Source organism: Rhinopithecus roxellana, chromosome 12 (genome assembly GCF_007565055.1).
Source record: "Rhinopithecus roxellana isolate Shanxi Qingling chromosome 12, ASM756505v1, whole genome shotgun sequence".
In the NCBI taxonomy this organism is placed as follows: domain Eukaryota; kingdom Metazoa; phylum Chordata; class Mammalia; order Primates; family Cercopithecidae; genus Rhinopithecus; species Rhinopithecus roxellana.
The window spans coordinates 66206097-66226735 of record NC_044560.1 but is presented as its reverse complement, the minus strand read 5'-3'; the positions used below and the strand labels follow the sequence as shown (position 1 = coordinate 66226735).

At 36.2% G+C, this 20639-nt stretch overlaps 1 protein-coding gene across 3 annotated transcripts in view; it reads right to left on the bottom strand.

Moving 5' to 3' along the window:
* Nucleotides 1–380: 380 nt before the first annotated feature.
* The window catches only part of PRKACB (protein kinase cAMP-activated catalytic subunit beta), a 168678-nt gene continuing 148419 nt past the window's right edge, over nucleotides 381–20639 (bottom strand). For all 3 annotated transcript variants that reach the window (XM_010382526.2, XM_010382523.2, XM_010382525.2), the window contains 2 exons: nucleotides 18895–19059; nucleotides 381–3701 (listed from right to left, as the gene is read on the bottom strand). In XM_010382526.2, coding sequence (XP_010380828.1) covers nucleotides 3576–3701; nucleotides 18895–19059 — 291 coding nt within the window. In that variant the 3' untranslated portion in view covers nucleotides 381–3575. The remainder of the gene's footprint in view (nucleotides 3702–18894; nucleotides 19060–20639) is intronic.

The window sequence follows — 20639 nt, the reverse complement described above, 5'->3', positions numbered from 1 at the left end:
TGTGAAGCTCAAAAACACTCCTGAAGAAAAAATTAGAAATTAATAGTTCATTGTTACAATAGAAGGATGAGCACTCTTGAGATATCAAATCCTTTAAATATGAATATTTAGAACATTATGTTAGGGATAATCTGAACCAATACGAGAAATGAGAAGGAAGTAGAAACACTTTTGAGATACTATTAAATGAATCTAGCAGTTTCTTAGTAAACATCCAGTGTGAGTAGACTGGTGGATATATTCCTCCCCAATTTGCTCTGCTCCCACCCCCCAGAAACCAACCCAAACACATAAAAACTAGGAATCTATAAGCATGTCTTGTATCAGCAGAAAATAAATCAGGAGATGAGGGCACCAAGTGGAATTCAAGACTCAATCAATCGTCTTATCCATTGAAGGTACTTTAATTTTGCAGTTATTGATTAATTAAAAAACACAGTTGTTGTCAGCATTTCCTAGCTACAGTAGTGCATAGGAAATTCCATTCTAAACAAAGAAGTAATTAATGAAATAACAACACACCTTAACATTTTACATTGATAGGTTACAGTTTACAAGGTGCTTTCACATACATTATTTCATTTGATTCTTACAACAAGCAGAAAAAACAGTGGGAAAGAAATTTTTTTTTCAGGCTTACAATGAGTATTTTCAGGCCAATGGGCAGTTAACACAAGAATATACCAAGAATGAGACAGCAATACCCATAAGCCACAGTATCTTTTTGGTAGGTTGACAGTTTGATTCAACTGGGTGTTCAGCATCAGTGAGTGAGAAAGGAATTAGGACAGACACCAAGTTCTTATGATATTCAAATAATTTTAAGAACACTGTCAGAGATAAGAAGAAAGATGCCCTAAAATATATTGCCTTACTAAGACTTACTTCAAAGCAACATACCCTTCAAAATTTCAGATGAAAAGACAATCTTGTCATCAACTGTGAAAGTTAGGAGGAATTTTACAAACTGCCTAATCCAGTTCTTCCATTTTACAGACAAGAGAACTGAGGCTGAGATCATACTGACAGTTTTCCAGCCTGAAATTCAGATGTCTTGACTTTCAGTCTAGGGCTCCGTCTTATACAATGCTATCTCTTAATTATTTACTGAGCATAACATAGTATCTTCTGTTTCAAATAATGTAATTTGAGGTTAAATACTGATTTATGCTACTTACTTCTTATTCAAGTTTATATCTTGTTCTTGGCTAAATTGTGGCTGAAACTGGGAATTTTACATACCTTAAAAATATTCTAATTTAGTGTACTTGATTGGTCAGAAATTGACTCCCTTGATGTATTCGCTCATGACAAGCTTGCTCACGGCCTTTAAATAGAGAGTAAAATGGAATGGCTAAATAGCCCTCAAAACCAGTGTATGTCTAGGGGTGATCTACCTAAGGTAGATTCTACAGCTGGGCACTAGTAATTTCATAGAAAAAAATATTTTTTTTAGAATTCATAGAAATCTTTTTGATTACTGAAAACTAAATTGTAATAATCAAATTGTCATCCCCATGACTTATTAAAATAATTTTACAATAATATACAACAAAGCTACCATAGAATTTGTAGTTTACATATAGAATACATTGGTCAGCATGTTCTTGGGTCTACATGAAATACAAGAAAATTAAAATATTTTATACAAATGATGTTTTAAATGTATTAACATGACGATATGCCTTTGTCACATGAAACTTGCTAGAGCAGAGTATTTTAATTTTTTTCTTGCACGTTTTAAATATAGATGGACCAGTGAAATCAATATCAGCATTTACGTGACATTACCATGCAGGAACACTTGATAACCGAAAGACATATAGATTGGTAGAAAGAACATCTCAGACAGGATTTTTTTATGTCTTCAAAGCTTTTACAAGGGTGTGGTACAGATGAAAAGAAGTGGTGTGAGTGACCTACCTGCACCGATAATAAAGCAAATAGAATGATTATATACATTAAGATCAGCTTGATTAAAAACAACAAATTTTATATGCATGTAAATTGATCACTAAAATGAACCCAGTTTAACTCTTCTCATGTGTTGTTTTAAGGTAGGTCACTGAAACGCAGAGATAAAATCAGATGGGGAAAATTTAAAGAAAAAAACAGAAAAACAACTGGGTTAAGCCATGGATTCTCAACAAACACTGAACTAAATGTGCAAAAGTGCTTGAAATTTCCACCTGACAGCAATGTTGTTAAGTCAGTTGGCAAAAAAAAAGTGTAGAAAAAAACTAACCTCTCAAATACCAAAATTGTGTCTGCGTGATTGATCAGACATTCTGTTTACTGACAGAAAAGAGGTTAGAAATTATGAAATATCTGAAAATATCATACCTGAAAATTAAAATACAATTGTGGCAGTTTTACACACTTTGTTCCCTTTCCTCATTGATGAGGCACGGGATGAAAACAGAAGTTGCAGCAGTGCCCCTACCCTAGGCTCACAAATATAGTATACCAGAATAATTAGCTGGAAACAACTTCTTTTTAAGGGTTACAAAACAAAACAAACGTAAACCCTCATTTAAATATGAATACCTCTATAATGTTTTCAATAACCAAGTCATTTTTTGACTTTGCAAAGTGTAAGTATTTATCCAAACCAATGTTCTTTTTAGTTTGCTTATTTTCATTTAAAAAGTTTATGATGAGAACTATTAGAGAAACTGTAAAATTTGTCACTTTCATTAACCATGTTCTATTAAAATACTGGCTAAAATCCTTAAGGAACAGTTAAGGTTTAGAAAACTTAGAACTCTTCTCTAATACCTACAGAAATGCTGGTACCAAGTGACAGAATGTGGGTGATGATCCATATCATTAGTTTTTCCTGCTGAAAGTGACACATTTGTCACACTACACAGGCTGGTCACTTCATTACTCAAGGGGAGGAGGATATGAAAGGAGGGAAAGGGAACTAGAACCTCTGATCTACAGCCATCCAAATTTCTGGGTCTAGCTGTACTGTATTAGTCTACCAAAATTTACTGCCGGAATAGTGAATTCCAAGAAAGTTAGTCTTAATTTGTATAAATTTCCTTGATGATAAGACAGTCTATCTTCAAAAATTACCAAGAGTTTTGGCAAAACTGAGTCTGAGTTACTCAAAGTAAAAATAATTATTAGAAAGTTTATCTTCAAGCCATTGACCAACAACAATATTGGCAAGAACTACTAAAAGCAACACTTATCCTTCCCTTCAAATATCACGTAGCCATAACACTGCCCATCTGAAACACCAACAAAATAAAATGGAGCACTGTTTAGAGAAAACCAATGAAACTGGAAAAGGAAGAAATGGATGTAGGAGAGGAGAAAGACAACCCAAAGAGAAGTAAGAAAGTGGTCTAGTACTGTGTTATGGCACAGACAATGCTTGCTTAGCGGTGCCTTGTTACATAGGTGGATGCAGAGTGCACACACGGGATGATGGCAATAAAGACCTCACTCAGTCGTTGGAATGAAGGAACTAGGTAACTGCTTCAACAAGGACGGTCTCAGCTCTACCTTATCTCTCAACAGAGTGCAAACACTGAGTGTGAGCTTGGATGTCATCTTGTTCCTCTTTAAAATTCACCAAATTCTTTTGCACATTTTTCTGTTATAGAGACACGGATATCTTCTTCTTCATAGTCATCAAAGTTGCTGGTATCTCCAGAGCCTCTAAACTTTGGTATGAATGGAGCTTCAACCTATAATTGAGAGAGAGAGAAAAATAAGAAAAAGGAAAAAAAAATTCCTGAGAGTTTCCAAACACCAAGAAAAATAAATTCCCACTGTTATTACATGGTGGAATCCTTAGATGCCATTAGGTTCCTAAAATGTAATAGGGCTAGAAGAAGCAGCAAACAGTAGGTTAGCTATTAACCTCAACATTTTGATTCAAGGAAGTATGCAGGTCAACAAAATACTTAAGAAATTTCTGGGATAATTAACTGTTGGCATCAAAATCCTGGCTCCTAAGGTTACAAAACTTAAGTCTTAATTTTTAGTTCCTTGTTTTTAAGACCTTATCTTTTCCTATTCCTTTTGTAAAAATTCTTTTCTCCTGAAGTTACAGACAAATCTCAGACTTACTTTTAATTGCTTTCCTTTTTTAATTCCCAAGTTTGTTTTGTTTAAAATATCTGGCCATCAAAACTTTCTGAGAGGTTGGAAAGAAACGTATCTCTTTTAGAATTAGAGAATTGTTAAACCTTAAACATTTTTCTCCTTTGATCCTAAAAGTAAAATGTCTTCCCACTACTTCGAATATGGTCTTCTATAAAGATTAAATGTGGGTACTGAATATGTTTGAGGAAAAGATTTTAAAAGTTAAAAAAAATCATAATCTGCACAGCCTTTATAGAATTTACAAACAATTACAGTCGCTTTATTTTGTTCTCAATACAACACTGTGAGGAAGGAAGGACAGGTGTTCTTACTCCCATTTTACAGATTATAAAAGAGTCGACCAAATTCACATGATGGATAAGCGGCTAAAGCAGCTTTCAAATTCATGATTCTCCACTTCTGGCCCAGAGCTCTCCAAGGGTTTTTAATTTATATCCCTTTCAGTAAAACATTTTCTAGTATACATAATCAATATATATATAGTTATTTACTTACAAATTATTTAGATGCATGACTACACTAAGATATACACACAAATAAGGTATTGAAAAAGAATAAGGTAAAAATAAGCAGGAATGGGACTTCTAAAATTATCTTTTTGTTTGAGAGCTGGTTGCCTTGCATGCCCTGCTTTGGGGATTGCTGTTTTGCACTATCCAGAAGAATGAGCTAAGCAGACAGTTGCTTCATGTCTAGCCAGCCAGCAATTTAGAGTAACAAACCTACTGGGGCAATCACATGTAGAAAATGATTGTACAGTTTGAGTTGTTCAGGCCACTTCTTTCTTCTGCCTTTTTTCTTCCTTGATGCATTTGCAGATGCATCAGAGAATAAAGAAGACAATGAAAACTATTCATATTTACTATGATTTTGCAGTACTGTGCATAGTTATAATAGTTGAGAAGATAATATAACAAATGGTTAAAGTACTCTATTATTTTTATTTGTAAATTATCCAGGGATCCTTACATCTGTTTCATTGATAATCAAGATTTGGCTGTCAATCAATTTGTCCATTACTACAACCTGTACGTTACAGTGTGTCACTTGTTGGTAGGTTAGCTGTTTATTACCTGGGATAAATCAAGCCCTTTGAAAAGCACATAAACTCTAAATGAGTAGTGGCAGTCCAGTTCTACTCCATTTTAGGAATAATTATTAAAAATTAAATACATAATATGAATAGATTAGTAAATGATTGCTATTTGGCAGAAGATTTTATTTGTAAATATAAATATGAAAAGATGCAAATACATCATAAATCTTTAGGATACTAATAAAGCTGACAAGCCTCAAGGCAATCTAAAAAATATACCTCGAAATAGCATTAATTAACAATAAATACAACAATAAAGATAATATAAGCAATGATAATTAGAAAGGGAAATGGATGATTTTATTGGAAATATAAATTTCTTAAATTGACTCAAAAAGTAAAAACTCAAAGAGACCAATATCCAAGAATTAGTTTGTTAAAATTTATAAGGAATAGATATAAGATAACTCTATGTTCCTAAATTTTCTGCAGAATAAAAGGATGGAAACTTTCTAAACTCATTTTACGAATCCCATATAATCCCAACTTCAGAAAAACAGAAACTATAGATTAATAAAACTTATGACTATGGAAGTAAAAACACTTAATAAGATTTGGCAAATAGATTTCAGGCAAATATTAAAATGTTAATACCCCATGATTAAATGATATTCATTCCAGGAAAGTGAGGATGTCTCCCTGATCTAATTCATCACACTAACATGTCAAAAAAGACAAAATACAGTGTATTAGAAATCAATAATATTTTGTTAATCTGATAAAGAATACCTATCTCAGCCAAATGGCCAACTTTATATTTGGTGGCAAAACACAAAAGGCAACAAACTATAGACATGATTCCTGAAAGTATATTCTTGGGCATTTCCATTCAAAGCAGGGACAAGACAAGAAAGCTTAAGAGCCCTACTGCATTAAAATATTGTTTTAGACATTCTAATATATATAACAAAACAAAAATGGAAATGAGATGTAAATACTGAAAAGGAACAGACAAAATGATTACCAATCTCCTGTGATTGTCAATAAAAATCCAAAGGAATCACTGAAAAATGTGGAAATCAATAACGGAATTTAGTAACATGGTCAATTATAACATAAAAATAGAAACAATATGTTTTGCCCATATCCTACTATAATGGGAAAGCAAACACATTAATAATAGCAACCAAAATAAAAATTTAAGCAATAACTTTAAGACATAAATTCCTTCGTATATGGAGGAGGGGGGGGTCTCTAAAACTTTACTAAATGACAAAAGATGTTTGAGTAAATGCAGAAGCAACATGCTCATAATGGCAACTTCTCAAGATTCAGGTTCTCTCCTAATTAATATGCAACTTTACTGTTAATTCCCAAATTCAATCAATCTTTAGAGAGACCAAACAAACAAACAAACAACAAAAAAAAATCCCATAAACCATTGGCAAATCTAATCAAAAAAGAAAGAGAAAACATACAGGAGATAAGGATGATTTTCTAGGAAATATAAATTACCTAACTTGACTCTAAAATAATGCATATGGGGCAAGAGAACAGAAAATTTGGAAAGGGCAAACAAAGGTGAAGAAACTGGACCCATCTAATATTAAAATATTTTAAAGCTACATAAAGCAGAGACATATACAGCACAAAAACAGACAAAAAGAACTAAAACATAAAGGTCAGGGCTTCAAGATGGCTGACCCAGAACTCTCCTCCACAAAGAAGGACATGTTGAATAAAGCCTCTAAGAGAGAACACTGAAATTTAGCAGGGAAGTGACAGGGAACATCTGGAGCAGGGAAGCAAAAGGAAGTGAAGCAGCTGGCCTGGCTGTGACCAGCTGGGAGCCAGAAGAGGTTCTCCAGTGTGGGGAAAGGGTACTGAGAGATCCCCAGTGGTCCACGTTTCCACCACAGACTTGCAATCCTAGCCATGTAAGATCCCCACAACCCTTGTGAATTCTGAGACAAGTATAGGGACCTGCCTGGAGTTCACACAACAGCCTTGTTCCAGAGAGGGAGTTTGTTCCAGGTCCCACACCCATTCCCAGGACCCAAGAAGCTGAAGCACAGTGCCACTTTGAGAAGTCAATTACCATTAGATGGTATGCATCTCTATACAACCTGGAGCCCAACTGACAGCACCCCATGTCCACCAAGGGGGCTCCAGTGGTACAGTGCTGGCTGGACCCAATGGTGCGGCTGGGTCCCCAGCACTCTAGCTCACACAGTGTCCTATACTCCAAAGAACAGGCAGGGCAGCACACTAGGGAAGGCTGTTTCTGGGGCAAAGGAAGCCAAAGCATACACTCCCCAGAGCCTGAGAGCCACCCGCCTGGGGCCACTGCCACTGATAGCAATGCCCAGCCCCCATAACAGGGCTGCCATGTACTTGCAGCACCTTCAGTGGACCTGGGAACTGGCCCATCTGGATTCTATTTGGGGGCATGAGGACAGACTCATTCTGCCTACCACCTCTCAAGTATTTTATCCAGGGGCCTAGGAATAGTCCTTCCCTGCCTACCAGAGTCTGTATCTGTGTACACCAATGGGAGTCTGAGGACAGGCCTGTCCCTTTAAGTGCCACCCCTCCCAGTGCCCGAGCACACCACCTGAGGGGCCTGGGAAGTGGCCCCCTCTGTCTATCACTCTGGGTACACATACATATGATCAGGAAGCATGACAAAAGACTCAGGTCATCAGCCACTGGCATCAAAACATGCTGTCCAGTGGCCCAAAGACAGACCTATTCACCACAGCCTGCACCCACAGGTACAACAGAGGAGCCTGGGGACAGGCCTTCCCTGCCTGATGGCACCTCCCACAGTGACTGAGTGCACTGTCTGGAGGCTTGGGGATCCCTCCACCCTGCTTGCTGCTTCTGGCATGCACATGCACCATCAGGGGGTCTAAGAACAGAACCAAACCACCGACTGCCTGCACTCAAACACATTGTTTGAGGGCCTGGGGATTGCCTCACTTGGTCCAACACAGCCTGTGCCCATGTGCACCATTGAGGGGCTTGAGTATATGCCTGCACTGCCTGGCACTGCAACCCCAGCGCTCAAGTATGCCATCTGAGGGCCTGGGGATTGCCCTGCCCCACCCACTACTGGCCTGAGGCTGGGCCTGCCCAGTCTGCCACCACTACCACTGCTGGCACTTACCTACATATGCCACCTGAGGGTTTAGGGCCTGGCTTGCCCAGTCTGTTGCTACCATCACTAGCAGCAGTGTGGACTGCCTGGGAGCCTGAGGGTTGGCCTGTCATCACTGCTATGACTGCTTATGCCACACATGCTGCACGGGAGACTAAGGTCTCATCCATCTGCCCAGCCTACCACTGCCACTACTGGTACCTGAGCAAGCCACATGGAGGCCTAAGAATTGGCCCTTGTGGACCTGCTAAAATTGATGCCAGTCTATGGCCACCAGGGGACCAAAGGCGGATATGCTTGGCCTGCTGCTACCACCACTGGGGCCTGAGGATCAGGATGTCTGGTGTCCCTGTCCCCCGCAAAGCCTCACCACGGGCTCCACTAACAATGCTGCCTAAGCCACTGAGGAAATCACAGACACCCACTGATGCTAATTACAGCTGAAGAAATCATAGAGACTATACTACTGCATGCACCCAGAATAAAAGCTAAACTGCCCAACAAACCAACATGATGATACATCTACAGAACAAAGTCTTACCCTACTAAAGCCAATCCTAAAAACTGGAGGAAATGACTGTTACGCCAGATGTGGAGATGTCAATGTAAGTATACAGGAAAATGAAAAAGCAAGAAACATGACACCTCCAAAAGAACATAATTCTCCAGCAACAGATTCCAATTAAACAAAAAATGATGAAATGTCTGAAAAAGAATTCAAAATAATGGTATTAAAGAAGCTCAGTGAGATATAAGAGAACACAGACAAACAATACAAAGAAATCAGGAAAACAATTCAGGATATGAATGAGAAATTCAACAAAGAGATAGATAGCATAAAAAAGAACCAAACAGGCCAGGCGCAGTGGCTCATGCTTGTAATCCCAGCACTTTGGGAGGCCGAAGCGGGTGGATCACGAGGTCAGGAGATGGGGACAATCCTGGCTAACACAGTGAAACCCCGTCTCTACTAAAAATACAAAAAATTAGCCAGGCATGGTGGCGGGCACCTGTAGTCCCAGCTACTTGGGAGACTGAGGCAGGAGAATGGTGTGAACCCGGGAGGTGGAGTTTGCAGTGAGTCAAGATCACACCACTGCACTCCAGCCTGGGTGACAGAGCGAGACTCCATTTCAAACAAAACAAAAAACAAAACAAAACAAAAAAAGAACCAAACAGATCCATCCCAGAACTGAAGAATTCAATGAATGAAATAAAAATTACAACTGAGAGCTTTGACAACAGACTAGATCAAGGAGAAGAACTGAGGACAGGTCTTTTGAAATAATTCAGACAGACCCGCCAAAAAAGAATAAAAAATAAAAATGAATGAACAAAGCATACATGATATAGGGGACACCTTAAAGCAACGAAATATTCAAATTTGGGGTTTTCCAGAAGGTAAAGTGATGGATAAAGACAGAAAAACTCGTTTAATTTAATAATAGCTGAAAACTTCCCAGTTCTTTTAAGAGATTTAGAAAGCCAGATACAGGAAACTCAAAGATCAAATAGATAGAATCCAACAAGGTCTTTTCCAAGACACACTGTACTGAAACTGTCAAAAGTCAAAGACAAGACAGAAATCTAAAAACAGCAAGAGGAAAACATCAAGTCACATATAAGGGAATCTCCATCAGACTAATGTGGATTTCTCAGGGGAAACCCTGCAGGCCAGGAGAGAAAGGGATGATATATTCAAAGTGCTAAAAGAAAAAACAAACCCTGCCACCAAAGATAAACTGCTAGACTAACCAAGAAACTTTTCTTCAAAAATGAAGGAGAAAAAATGTCTTTCCCAGATAAGCAAAAACTGAGGGAATTATCCCTACTACACAAGCTCTACAGGAAATGCTTAAGGTACTCCTACATCTGAAAGTGAAACAATGATATTCACCATCATGAAAACAAGAAAGTATAAAAGTCACTGGTAGGGCAGACACATAAACGAGAAAGAGAAAGGACTCAAATATTACCATTACAGAAAATCACCAAACTATAATGATAAACAATAAGAGGGAAAGAAAGGAATGACAGATATACAAAGCAACTAGAAAACATTTTTTTAAATGACAGGAATAAGTCCTCACCTATAAATAATAACTGTAAATGTAAATAAATCAGATTATCCACTTAAAAGATATGGACTGTCTGAATATATAAACATAACATGATCTAACTATATGCTGCTTACAAAAAAACTCACTTCACCTGTAAACACACAGATAGATTGAAAGTGAAGAGATGGAAAAAGATTTCATACAATGGGAAAACAAAAAACAAGCAGGAGTATCTAAATTTATATCAGATAAAGGAAACTTTAAGTCAAAACAGTAAAACGAGACAAAGAAGGTCATTACATAATGATAAAGGGATCAATTCAGCAAAAGGATATGACAATTCCAAATATATATGCATCCAATACTAGAGCACACAGATATATAAAGCAAATATTATTAGATCTAAAGAGAGACAGACTCCAATGCAATAATAGTTGAGGACTTCAATGCTCCATTCTCAGCATTGTACAGATTATCGAGACAGAGAATCAACCAAAAAAAATGGACATAAACTGCACTGTAAACAAAATGTACCTAGGAGACATTTACACAACATTTTATCCAATAGTTGCAGAATACACATTCTTCTAATAAGCACATGGAACATTCTCCAGGATAGACCATTTATGTTAGGACACAAAACAAGTCTCAACAAATTTTAAAAACTTGAAATCATATCAAGTATTTTCTCAGATCCTGATGGAAAAAACTAGAAATCAGTAACAAGAAGCACTTTGGAAACTGTACAAATTGATGGAAATGAAACAATATGCTCCTGAATGACTATTGGGCTAATGAAGAAATTAGGAAAGAAATAAAAAAAATTAAAGCAAAGACAAATGAAAACACAATATACCAAAACCTATGGAACATAACAAAAGCAGTGCTAAGGGGAGGTTTATAGCAATAAACACCAAAAAGTATAAAGATTTCAAATAAGCAATCTAATAATGTACCTTAAGGAACTAGAAAAGCAAGAACAAACCAAACAAAATTAGTAGAAGGAAAGAAATAATAAAGATCAGAGCACAACTAAATGAAATATAGAAAAAACATACAAAGGATCATCAAAATGAAAGGGTTTTTTTTGAAAAAATAACCAAAATTGATAAACTGCTAGCTAGACTAACCAAGAAAAAAAGAGAGAAGATCCAAGTTAACAAAATCAGAAACGAAAAATATGTTACAACTGACACCACAGAAATACAGGAGATCATTGAAGACTATCATGAGCAACTATATGCTAACTAACTGGAAAACCTAGAGGAAATAGATACATTCTTGGACACATACAACCTACAAGAAATAGAAATAGAATGAACCAGAAAGAAATAGAAAATCTGAACAGACCAATAATGAGGAACAGATTGAATATGTAATAAAAAGATTCCCATCAAACATTAAAGAAAAGCCCAGGGCTGCATGGCTTTACTGTTCAATTTTATCAACTTTATAAAGAAGAACTAGCATCAATTCATATCAAATTATTCCAAAAAATTAAAGAAGAGAGAATTCTTCTTAACTTATTCTATGAGGCCAGCAGTATTGAGATACAAAACCAGACAAGCGAACAACAAAAAAAAGAACACTACAGACCAACACCTCTGACAAATATAGACACAAAAATTTTTAACAAAATACTAGCTAACAAAAATCCAATAACACAACAAATATATAATATAACATGATCAAGTGGGATTTATCCCAGGGATGCAAGGATGGATCAATATATGCAAATCAATTAACATGATACATCACTTTAGTAGAATGAACAACAAAAATCATATGATTATCTTAATAGATGCAGAAAAAAGCATTAGATGAAAGCCAACATCCCCTCCTGACAAAAACTCTCAACAAATTAGGCATAGAAGAGGCATTCCTCAACATAATAAAGATCATATGTGACAAATTCACAGCTAACATATTGAATGAGGAAAAGTTGAAAGACTTTCCTCTAAGAATTGGACCAAGACAACGAAGTCCACTTTCACCACTCCTAATCAACATAGTAATGGAAGTCCTAGCCAGATCAATCAGGGAAGAGAAAGAAATACAAGGCATCTAAATAGAAAACGAAAAAGCCAAACTGCCCCTCCTTTCAGATGACATAATCTTACATACAGAGAAACCTAAAGACTCCACCAGAATATTCTTAGAACTGATAAACAAATTAAGTAAAGGTGCAGAATACAAAATGAACATACAAAATCAGTGACATTTCCATACACCAATAATGATCTAGCTAAGAAAGAAATCAGGAATATAATTCCATTTATAATAGCTACAAAAAAAAAAAAAAAAAACAAAATAAAATAAAATAGATAGGAATAAATTTAACCAAGAAGTTGAAAGACCATTACAAGAAAAACTACAAAACACTGATGAAAGAAATTAAAAAGGACAGAAATAAATGGAAAGACATTCCATGGTCATGAATCAGAAAAATAAATATATTAAAATGATCAACTATGCAAAGCAATTTACAGATTCAATGCAATTCCTATCAAAATACCAATGATAGTCTTCACAGAAATAGAAAAAAAAATCCTAAAATTTGTATGGAACCACACAAGAGCCTGAATAGCCAAAGGAATCCAGAGCAAAAAGAGCAACACTGGAGGCATCACACTACCTGACTTCAAAATAGACTACAAAGCTACAGTAACTAAAACAGCATGGTAGTGATATAAAAACAGACACAGAGACCCATGGAACAGAATAGAGAACCCAGAAATAAACCCATGTATTACAATTAACTGATTTTTGACAAAGGCATCAAGAACATACAGTGGGGAAAGGACACTCTCTTCAATACATGGTGCTGGAAAAACTGGATATCTATATGCAGAAGACTGAAACCATATCCCCAAATCAACTGAAAATGAATTAAGTACTAAAAATAAAGCCCCAAACCATAACAATACTAGAAGAAAACACAGAGGAAATGCTCTAGAACATTGGTCTAGTTAAAGATTTTATGGGTGGGGCATGGTGGCTCACACCTGTAATCCCAGCACTTTGGGAAGCTGAGGCAGGTCAGGAGTTTGAGACCAGCCTGACCAACATGGTGAAACCCTGTCTCTACTAAAAATACAAAAATTAGCTGGACATGGTTGTGGGCACCTGTAATCCCAGCTACTCGGGAGGCTGAGGCAGGAGAATCACTTGAACCCAGGAGGTAGAGGGTGCAGTGAGCCGAGATCGTGCCATTGCACTCTAGCCTGGGCAACAAGAGTGAAACTCCAACTCATAAATAAATAAATAAAACAAAAAACCTAACGAACAAAAAAGATTTTATGGCTAAGTCCTGAAAAGCACAAGCAACAAAAACAAAAATAGGCACATGGGGCTATATTAAATTAAAAGTTTTTGCAGAGCAAAGGAGACAATCAAAAGAGTAAAGAGACAACCTGTTGAATGAAAGAAACTATTTGCAAACTATTCATCCAAGAAGGGACTAATATCCAGAATATACAAGGAACTCCAATAATTCAATAGCCAAAAATAAATAATCTAATTAAAATGGGTAAAGGATATGTGTACACATTTCTCAAAACCAGACTTACAATGGCTAACCACTACATGAAAAAACACTCAACACCATTAATCATCAGGGAAATGCAAATCAAAACCACAGTGAGATATCATCGTACCAGGAGGAATGGCTATTATCAAAAAGACAAAAAATACCAAGTGCTGGAGGGGATGTAGAGAAAAGGGAATTCTTATACACTGTTGGTAGAAAGGTAAGTTAGTACAGCCACTATGGAAAACAGTATAGAGATTTTTCAAAAACCTAAAAATAGAACTATCATACAATTCAGCAATTCCACTAATCCAAAGGAAATCAGTATATCAAAGCAGTACCTGAATCCTCATGTTTATTGCAGCACTATGCATTAACAGCAAAGATATGGAATCAACCTAAGTGTCCTTCAACAGATGAATGGGTAAAGAAAATGTAATATATATAGGAATACTATTTGGCTGTAAAAAAAGAATGAAATCTTGTCATTTGTAGCGACATGGATGGAAACAGATCATTCTGTAAAGTGAAATCAGCCAGGCACGGAAAGACAATATCACATGTTCTTACTTATATGTGGAACCTAAAAAAGTTGATCTCTTAGAGGCAAAGTATAGAAAGACAGCTACCAGAGGCTGGGAAGGATGTGTGCTGGGGGAAGGGATGAAGAGAACTAAGGTACTGAGAACAAACATACAGTTAGACAGATGGAATAAGTTCTAGCATTTGATAGCACAGCAGGGTGGTTATATTGTATATTTCACAACAATATATTGTATATTTCAAAGTAACTGGAACAGAAAATTTGAAATATTCCCGACAAAAAGAAATAATAAACGATCAAGGTACTGGATATGCTAATACCCAGCTTTGGTCACTACACATACTATGCATCTATTAAAATATAACATGTACTTCATGAATATATAAAAATAGTATGCATCAATAAAAATAAAAAAGTACAGAAATAGACAGATGTATATATTAATTTAATACTAGTAAAGGTAGAATTTCAGATAAGAGGCCAAATAAGAATTATTCAATAAATATGGAGGGGAAAACTGGTTAATTATTGTACAAGAACAAAAAATAAGTTAGAGTTCAGAAAGCACTGAAAGAAAATACAAGTTCAATAGACACACTTATTGTGGAGTAGGATTTTTTTTCTTCTTTTAGAGACAGGGTCTCAGCTCTGTAGCCCAGTCTGGAGTGCAGTGGCATGATCATGGCTCACTGCAGCCTTGACCTCTTGGGCTTAAGTGATCCTCCTGCCTCAGCCTCCAGAGTAGCTGGGACCAAGTGTGTGCCACCACACCTGGCTAATTCTTTTTTATTTTCTGAAGAGATGACGTCTCACTATGTTGCCCACCTGGTTTTGAACTCCTGGCTCAAGTGATCCTCCCACTGTGGCTTCCTAAACTGATGGGATTACAGGTGTGAGCCACTGCACCTGGCCTGTTTTAAAACGATTGTAAAATATGGCAGTAAGTCACTCAGATGTAATTATGTAGTATGTAGCAACTGTGACATAAGAGACTGAAGGAAAGGGTAAAGTGCAGGGTTGGAGGAGGTAGATCTTCACTGGCTACTGAGCTCATAGGACCAGACTGCAGTGATGAAGAGCATAGGAAAAAAAAAGTAAAAAGACGTATGCCAAATACTAGGTTCTATTTGGATGGTGGAATTACGATAATTTCAAATTCATTTGCTTAATAAATTACCTGGTTATAAGTACATGAAACGTATCTCAACCAGAAAGGAAAATGGAGCCTGGGCCAATCTATCTAATCTTTCTCACCAAACTACTCTTCCTTTTGTATTCTCTATCCAAATTCAAATTTTAAGGGTGATAAAACTGATGCTTTAGAGAGGTTAAATCATTTGTTCATGATCATACTGCTAATGACTGGTTGATCAGGGATTCAGATCAACGTCTGCCTAACCCCACAGTTCCTTCTCTTTTTTTGCTGCCTTCTGAGACAGAGTCTTCCTACTCCCAAAATGCTCAAAGCATAAAAGTTAAGAAGATGATACATGTAAAATTCATGAAAATCTTGTGAAACAATTTATTGTTTAGTGGTTTGGAGTTTGATTTTAAGAATCATACCAAAAGGACTTTAAAGGGATAATGTGACCTGGAATTGAGAATCTGAAGAACCTGGGATCAAATATAGGTATTACTTAGCAGCTGCATGATTATGTTTAAATTAATTAACCTCTCTGAGCTGATTTCCACATCAGTAAAATGGGGAAATGGTATCACTTATTTCACAGGATTATTTAGAAGACTGAAAGCAGAAGTTATAGGGAGGTGCTTTTGTTAATTATACAGTATTGCATTGATGCTAGCAAATTTAGAAAAAATATAAAAAACAAACAGCTTTTATGAGATCTAAATCTATTTTAAAGTGCTATGAATCTTGTTATTGACTATATAACACATCTATTTGCGATAATAATGCTAACAGCCATGATTCATGAACTTTGAACAGAGAGTTTCTGGATCCCTCTTGTGAGATAGGCTGTATTGCATTCACATTGTTTTGGTCTGGCTATATTTTCTTTTTGCTGCATTTTAAAATTCTTTAATTGTTTTGTTTTTGTAATCTTTATTTATTTATTTATTTGAGACAGGGTCTTGTTCTGTTGCCCAGGCTGGAGTACAGTGGCATAATCACAGCTCACTGTAGCCCCAATCTCCCAGGCTCGAGCAATCCTCCTGCCTCAGTCTCCCAAGTAGCTGGGACTACAGGGATGAGCCATCACACCCAGCTACTTTTTGTATTTTTTGTGGAGACGGGGTTTTGCCATGTTGCCCAGGCTGGTCTCAAACTCTTGAGTGAGACTCAAGCAACCCACCCACCTTGGCCTCCCAAAGTGTTAGGATTTCAGGTGTGAGCCAGGGCACCCAGCTTGTTACTGTAATTGTTTGTAAAATATGTAACTTAGAAAAACTGTGCTTTTAATACTTAATTAGAGCATTAATTTTTTTCTCCTTAAGGAAACTCAATCATGTAGTTGCACAGCATTATTAAAGATGACATTATTAGAAGTTTTGGTTTTATGAAAAAAAGAAGAAAAAAATAATTCAAAATGAAAACACTTTATTCATGCAAATTATCTTTAATTATTTAAGAAGAAAAATGAGAGATAAAGGTAATTCAGTGCAGCAAAATCTTTTCTTAAATGTCTCAAATTATTACAATAGTGAAATGATAACTACTATCAATTAATATATTACTGTTACCACAACTGTTATACTGGCAACTTGTGTAGCCACACAAAACAAAACAAAACAAAAACAATACTACTTTCTTTTAAATATGCTACTGTTTAGCTGGGGTTTGTTCTCTATTTTATTATGGTGGTATAATAATGTCAGCGATTAACTTGATCTATACTTATATTCAAGTCTTCAAGTTGCCTGAATTTCTAACACTAAGAATCCCTTTAGCAAGCAAAGAATCAAACAAAAGACCAAACAAAACAAATCTCAAAAAACTCAGGTGCAAAGTTATCCTGAATTTCCACATTTCTCAAAGTATAGTACCTCTATATTTATTTATATGACCATCTGACTAATCTCCCTGTCCCCTGGAAGGATTAAGCTTCATATGGGCAGGAATAAAGGTTGGTTTTACTCATCATTGTATTCTCAGCACCTTGCAGAATACCTAACACACAAGCAGGGACCTGATAACTATTTGGAAAAAATCTTATGTGAATAAATAATTGTTAAAAGGAAAAAAGTAGTAACTTTGGATAATTTGTTTTGACCTTCCAAAAAAGCATGAATTAAAACCCCTATTTGTATGAATTATATTCAGATTAGCTTTCAAATGGATAAAAGAAAGTTGCATCCCTACAGGGAGACCAATGCTCATTTAAGTCAGCGAGCAAACATTTAGTGAGCATATACCAAGCATAAAGGTCTTTCCAGATGATAGCAATATGAAAAAAAAGTAAGATATGGTACCTGTTCTCAATGAAATGTTTTAAAACAACAGTGACCATGTAAGATATTAATAAAGAATACCCATCAGAGAAAAATATCAGAGGTGATATTTAAGCTAAATCTTAAAAGATAAATAAGAGTATGGCAGATGCACAAATGGGAAAAGTCATTCTGAGTAAAGGAAAAAAAAATTTACACAGGCACAAGTGTAAAAAAGCATGGTCTGTTTGGGAAACACTAGATAAAAAAATGTGTAATCCTGATAAATGCCACAGGGAGGTCAAAATGAAGACTAAAAAGGGATGAAACTAGCAATTAAATGTTGTTATATATCTGGCACATGCCAATTCTGGATTGGCAACTACATTTATTTATATATCTTCCTAATGTGGCTTCACATCAGTTTTGAAAACCCTTAGGACATTGTCTAATATATAATTTCCACAGTTTTGTGAAGTGTAACAGGCATAGATAGGAAAAATTTAACAAAGGAAACATTTCAGGTTGATGGTCAAAATAGCATATATGCTTTCTTTTAAAGCTAGGTAGGGCCTGGCGTGGTGGCTTATGCCTGTAATCCCAGCTCGTTGGGAGGCCGAGGCGGGCAGATCACTTGAGGTTAGGAGTTCAAGACCAGCCTGGCCAACATAGTGAAACCCTGTCTCTACTAAAAATACAAAAAAATTAGCTAGGTGTGATGGCATGCACCCGTAGTCCCAGCTACTCGAGAGGCTGAAGCAGGAGAATCACTTGAACCCAGGAGGCGGAGGTTGCAGTGAGCCGAGATTGTGCCACTGCACTCCAGCGTGGACTACAGAGTGAGACTCCACCTCAAAAAAAAAAAAAAAAAAAAAAAATTCTAGGGGGAAACTCACTTTTAAGTTATGGGCTGTAAAGTACTTTAGATCCTGCACAAGATTAATTCAAAAGGTAAAAATATTAAAACTATGTGTTAAGTTGAAAATATCTCCACCACATATAATTTAAACACCAACTTTAAAAAAGCTTTTAAATTAAAAAAGAAAATCTCACCTTCCTCTGGTAAATAGCAATCCAATCTGTCGTGGCAAACCACTTGTGAGTTTTTATATCACTGACACCATTCTTTAGATTTCCATATCTCTTGGTCAAATCCACCTGCAGCAGGTTCCGTAGAAGGTCCTTGAGATCTGAACTGAAGTGGGATGGGAATCGGACCTACACAAACACACCATTTGGTAAAACACACATTCTAAGACACATGATATTTCTGTTTTGATTTCATAAAGTCTTTTTTTTAAGGCAACAAGGCATTATATAAACAAAAATATGGAGCGATGACCTTCACATACTTTTAACTACACGTTACAGTCCCCACAGTGGTCATAAAGGAGAGAATTACTTGGGTGAATGAACTAACCCTGTTCTCTTAGGGCCTTGCTTTGGTCATGATGTCTTTAAGAACATGGAGTAGTCTCCAGAAAAATGTGCATACCTACAGAACTTTTGCAAAATATCAGAAGGTTCACCTACCTTTAAGAGCAATCTCTTTGGATCGTACATTACAAATCTGTGTCTCAAAGATATACAAATTTAACTTTGTAATATAAATAGAAGAACCAGCATATGAAGGAAATCAGTATGTACATTTTGAAAAGAGATCTATCAAAAAGGAAGTCTAAAAATGGTTGTAAAAACCCACACTGCCTTTCACAGCATAGGAAAAATTTTTCATTTATCAGAGGTTGGCTTTTAAAAATAATTCTCCTATTATGCAACAGTTTAAAAATGATTTAGACTGGTTTAAAAGCATTTTTCTACCTACTAACTTGTGAAGACTTTACAATTACTAGACTGACCTCTAGCCTTAAAAACAACTGGAAACCCCCAAATAAGTGAAGATTTTTGGCAATCAATAAGGTTAAAGTAACATTTATAGGAAACCTAAGTCTATTTTTCATTTTGTTTTGTTTAAACACATTCTTCTCTTCTATACCAACCTAACTTCTGGTTCTTACTGTTTCATTGATATGGGTACTAAAAAAATTTAAATGGGTGCTACCAAAGGATGAGAGAATAGCTGCATCTATGCCTCCTTATTCTTTTTTGTCATCACTACCACCTCCCCACTATCCTTTCCAACCTGTGTTCAATCCCTTCCACCACCCTTTTCCCTGTCATACACACATATGTATGCACACATGTATGTGTATACATATCTGGATTATTACAGCCTCAGCTACAAATTGATCATAGCACCTTTGTAGAAAACACTTTAAAGGGTTAAGACACCCATTCCTGAACTCTCTGCATTCTTTATTTTGTTTCTCTACAAGTGCTACCACTACAAGTGCTACCACTTCATAATTTACATAGTGCATCATTACATTACCTCAGTTGCTCTTTATAATACATTTACTTATTCAACTATTCTGTAGTATTTGTGCATATTTCTGTCTCCCCCAGGCTCTGAGCTTCTGAGGGAAGGTACTATGCCATTTTTATTCTCAGTATTTATTAGACTATTTCAAATACTGTAGTTCATCCATTTTACAATTATTTATTGAGTACCTACTATACACCAGGCACTATTCTAGGTGCTGGATATATAGCAGTGAGCAAAACCAGGCAAGTCTCTGATTTCATGGAACTTACATTCCAGTTGGATAGGAAAAATTCAGTGAACATGGTATTAACTCCATTTTAAAGATGGAGAAACTAAGATTCAGCGATGTTACTGGGTATAGCTTCCCCAGTCATCAGGCCATAAAGTGGCACAATTGAGACTAGAAATCTAG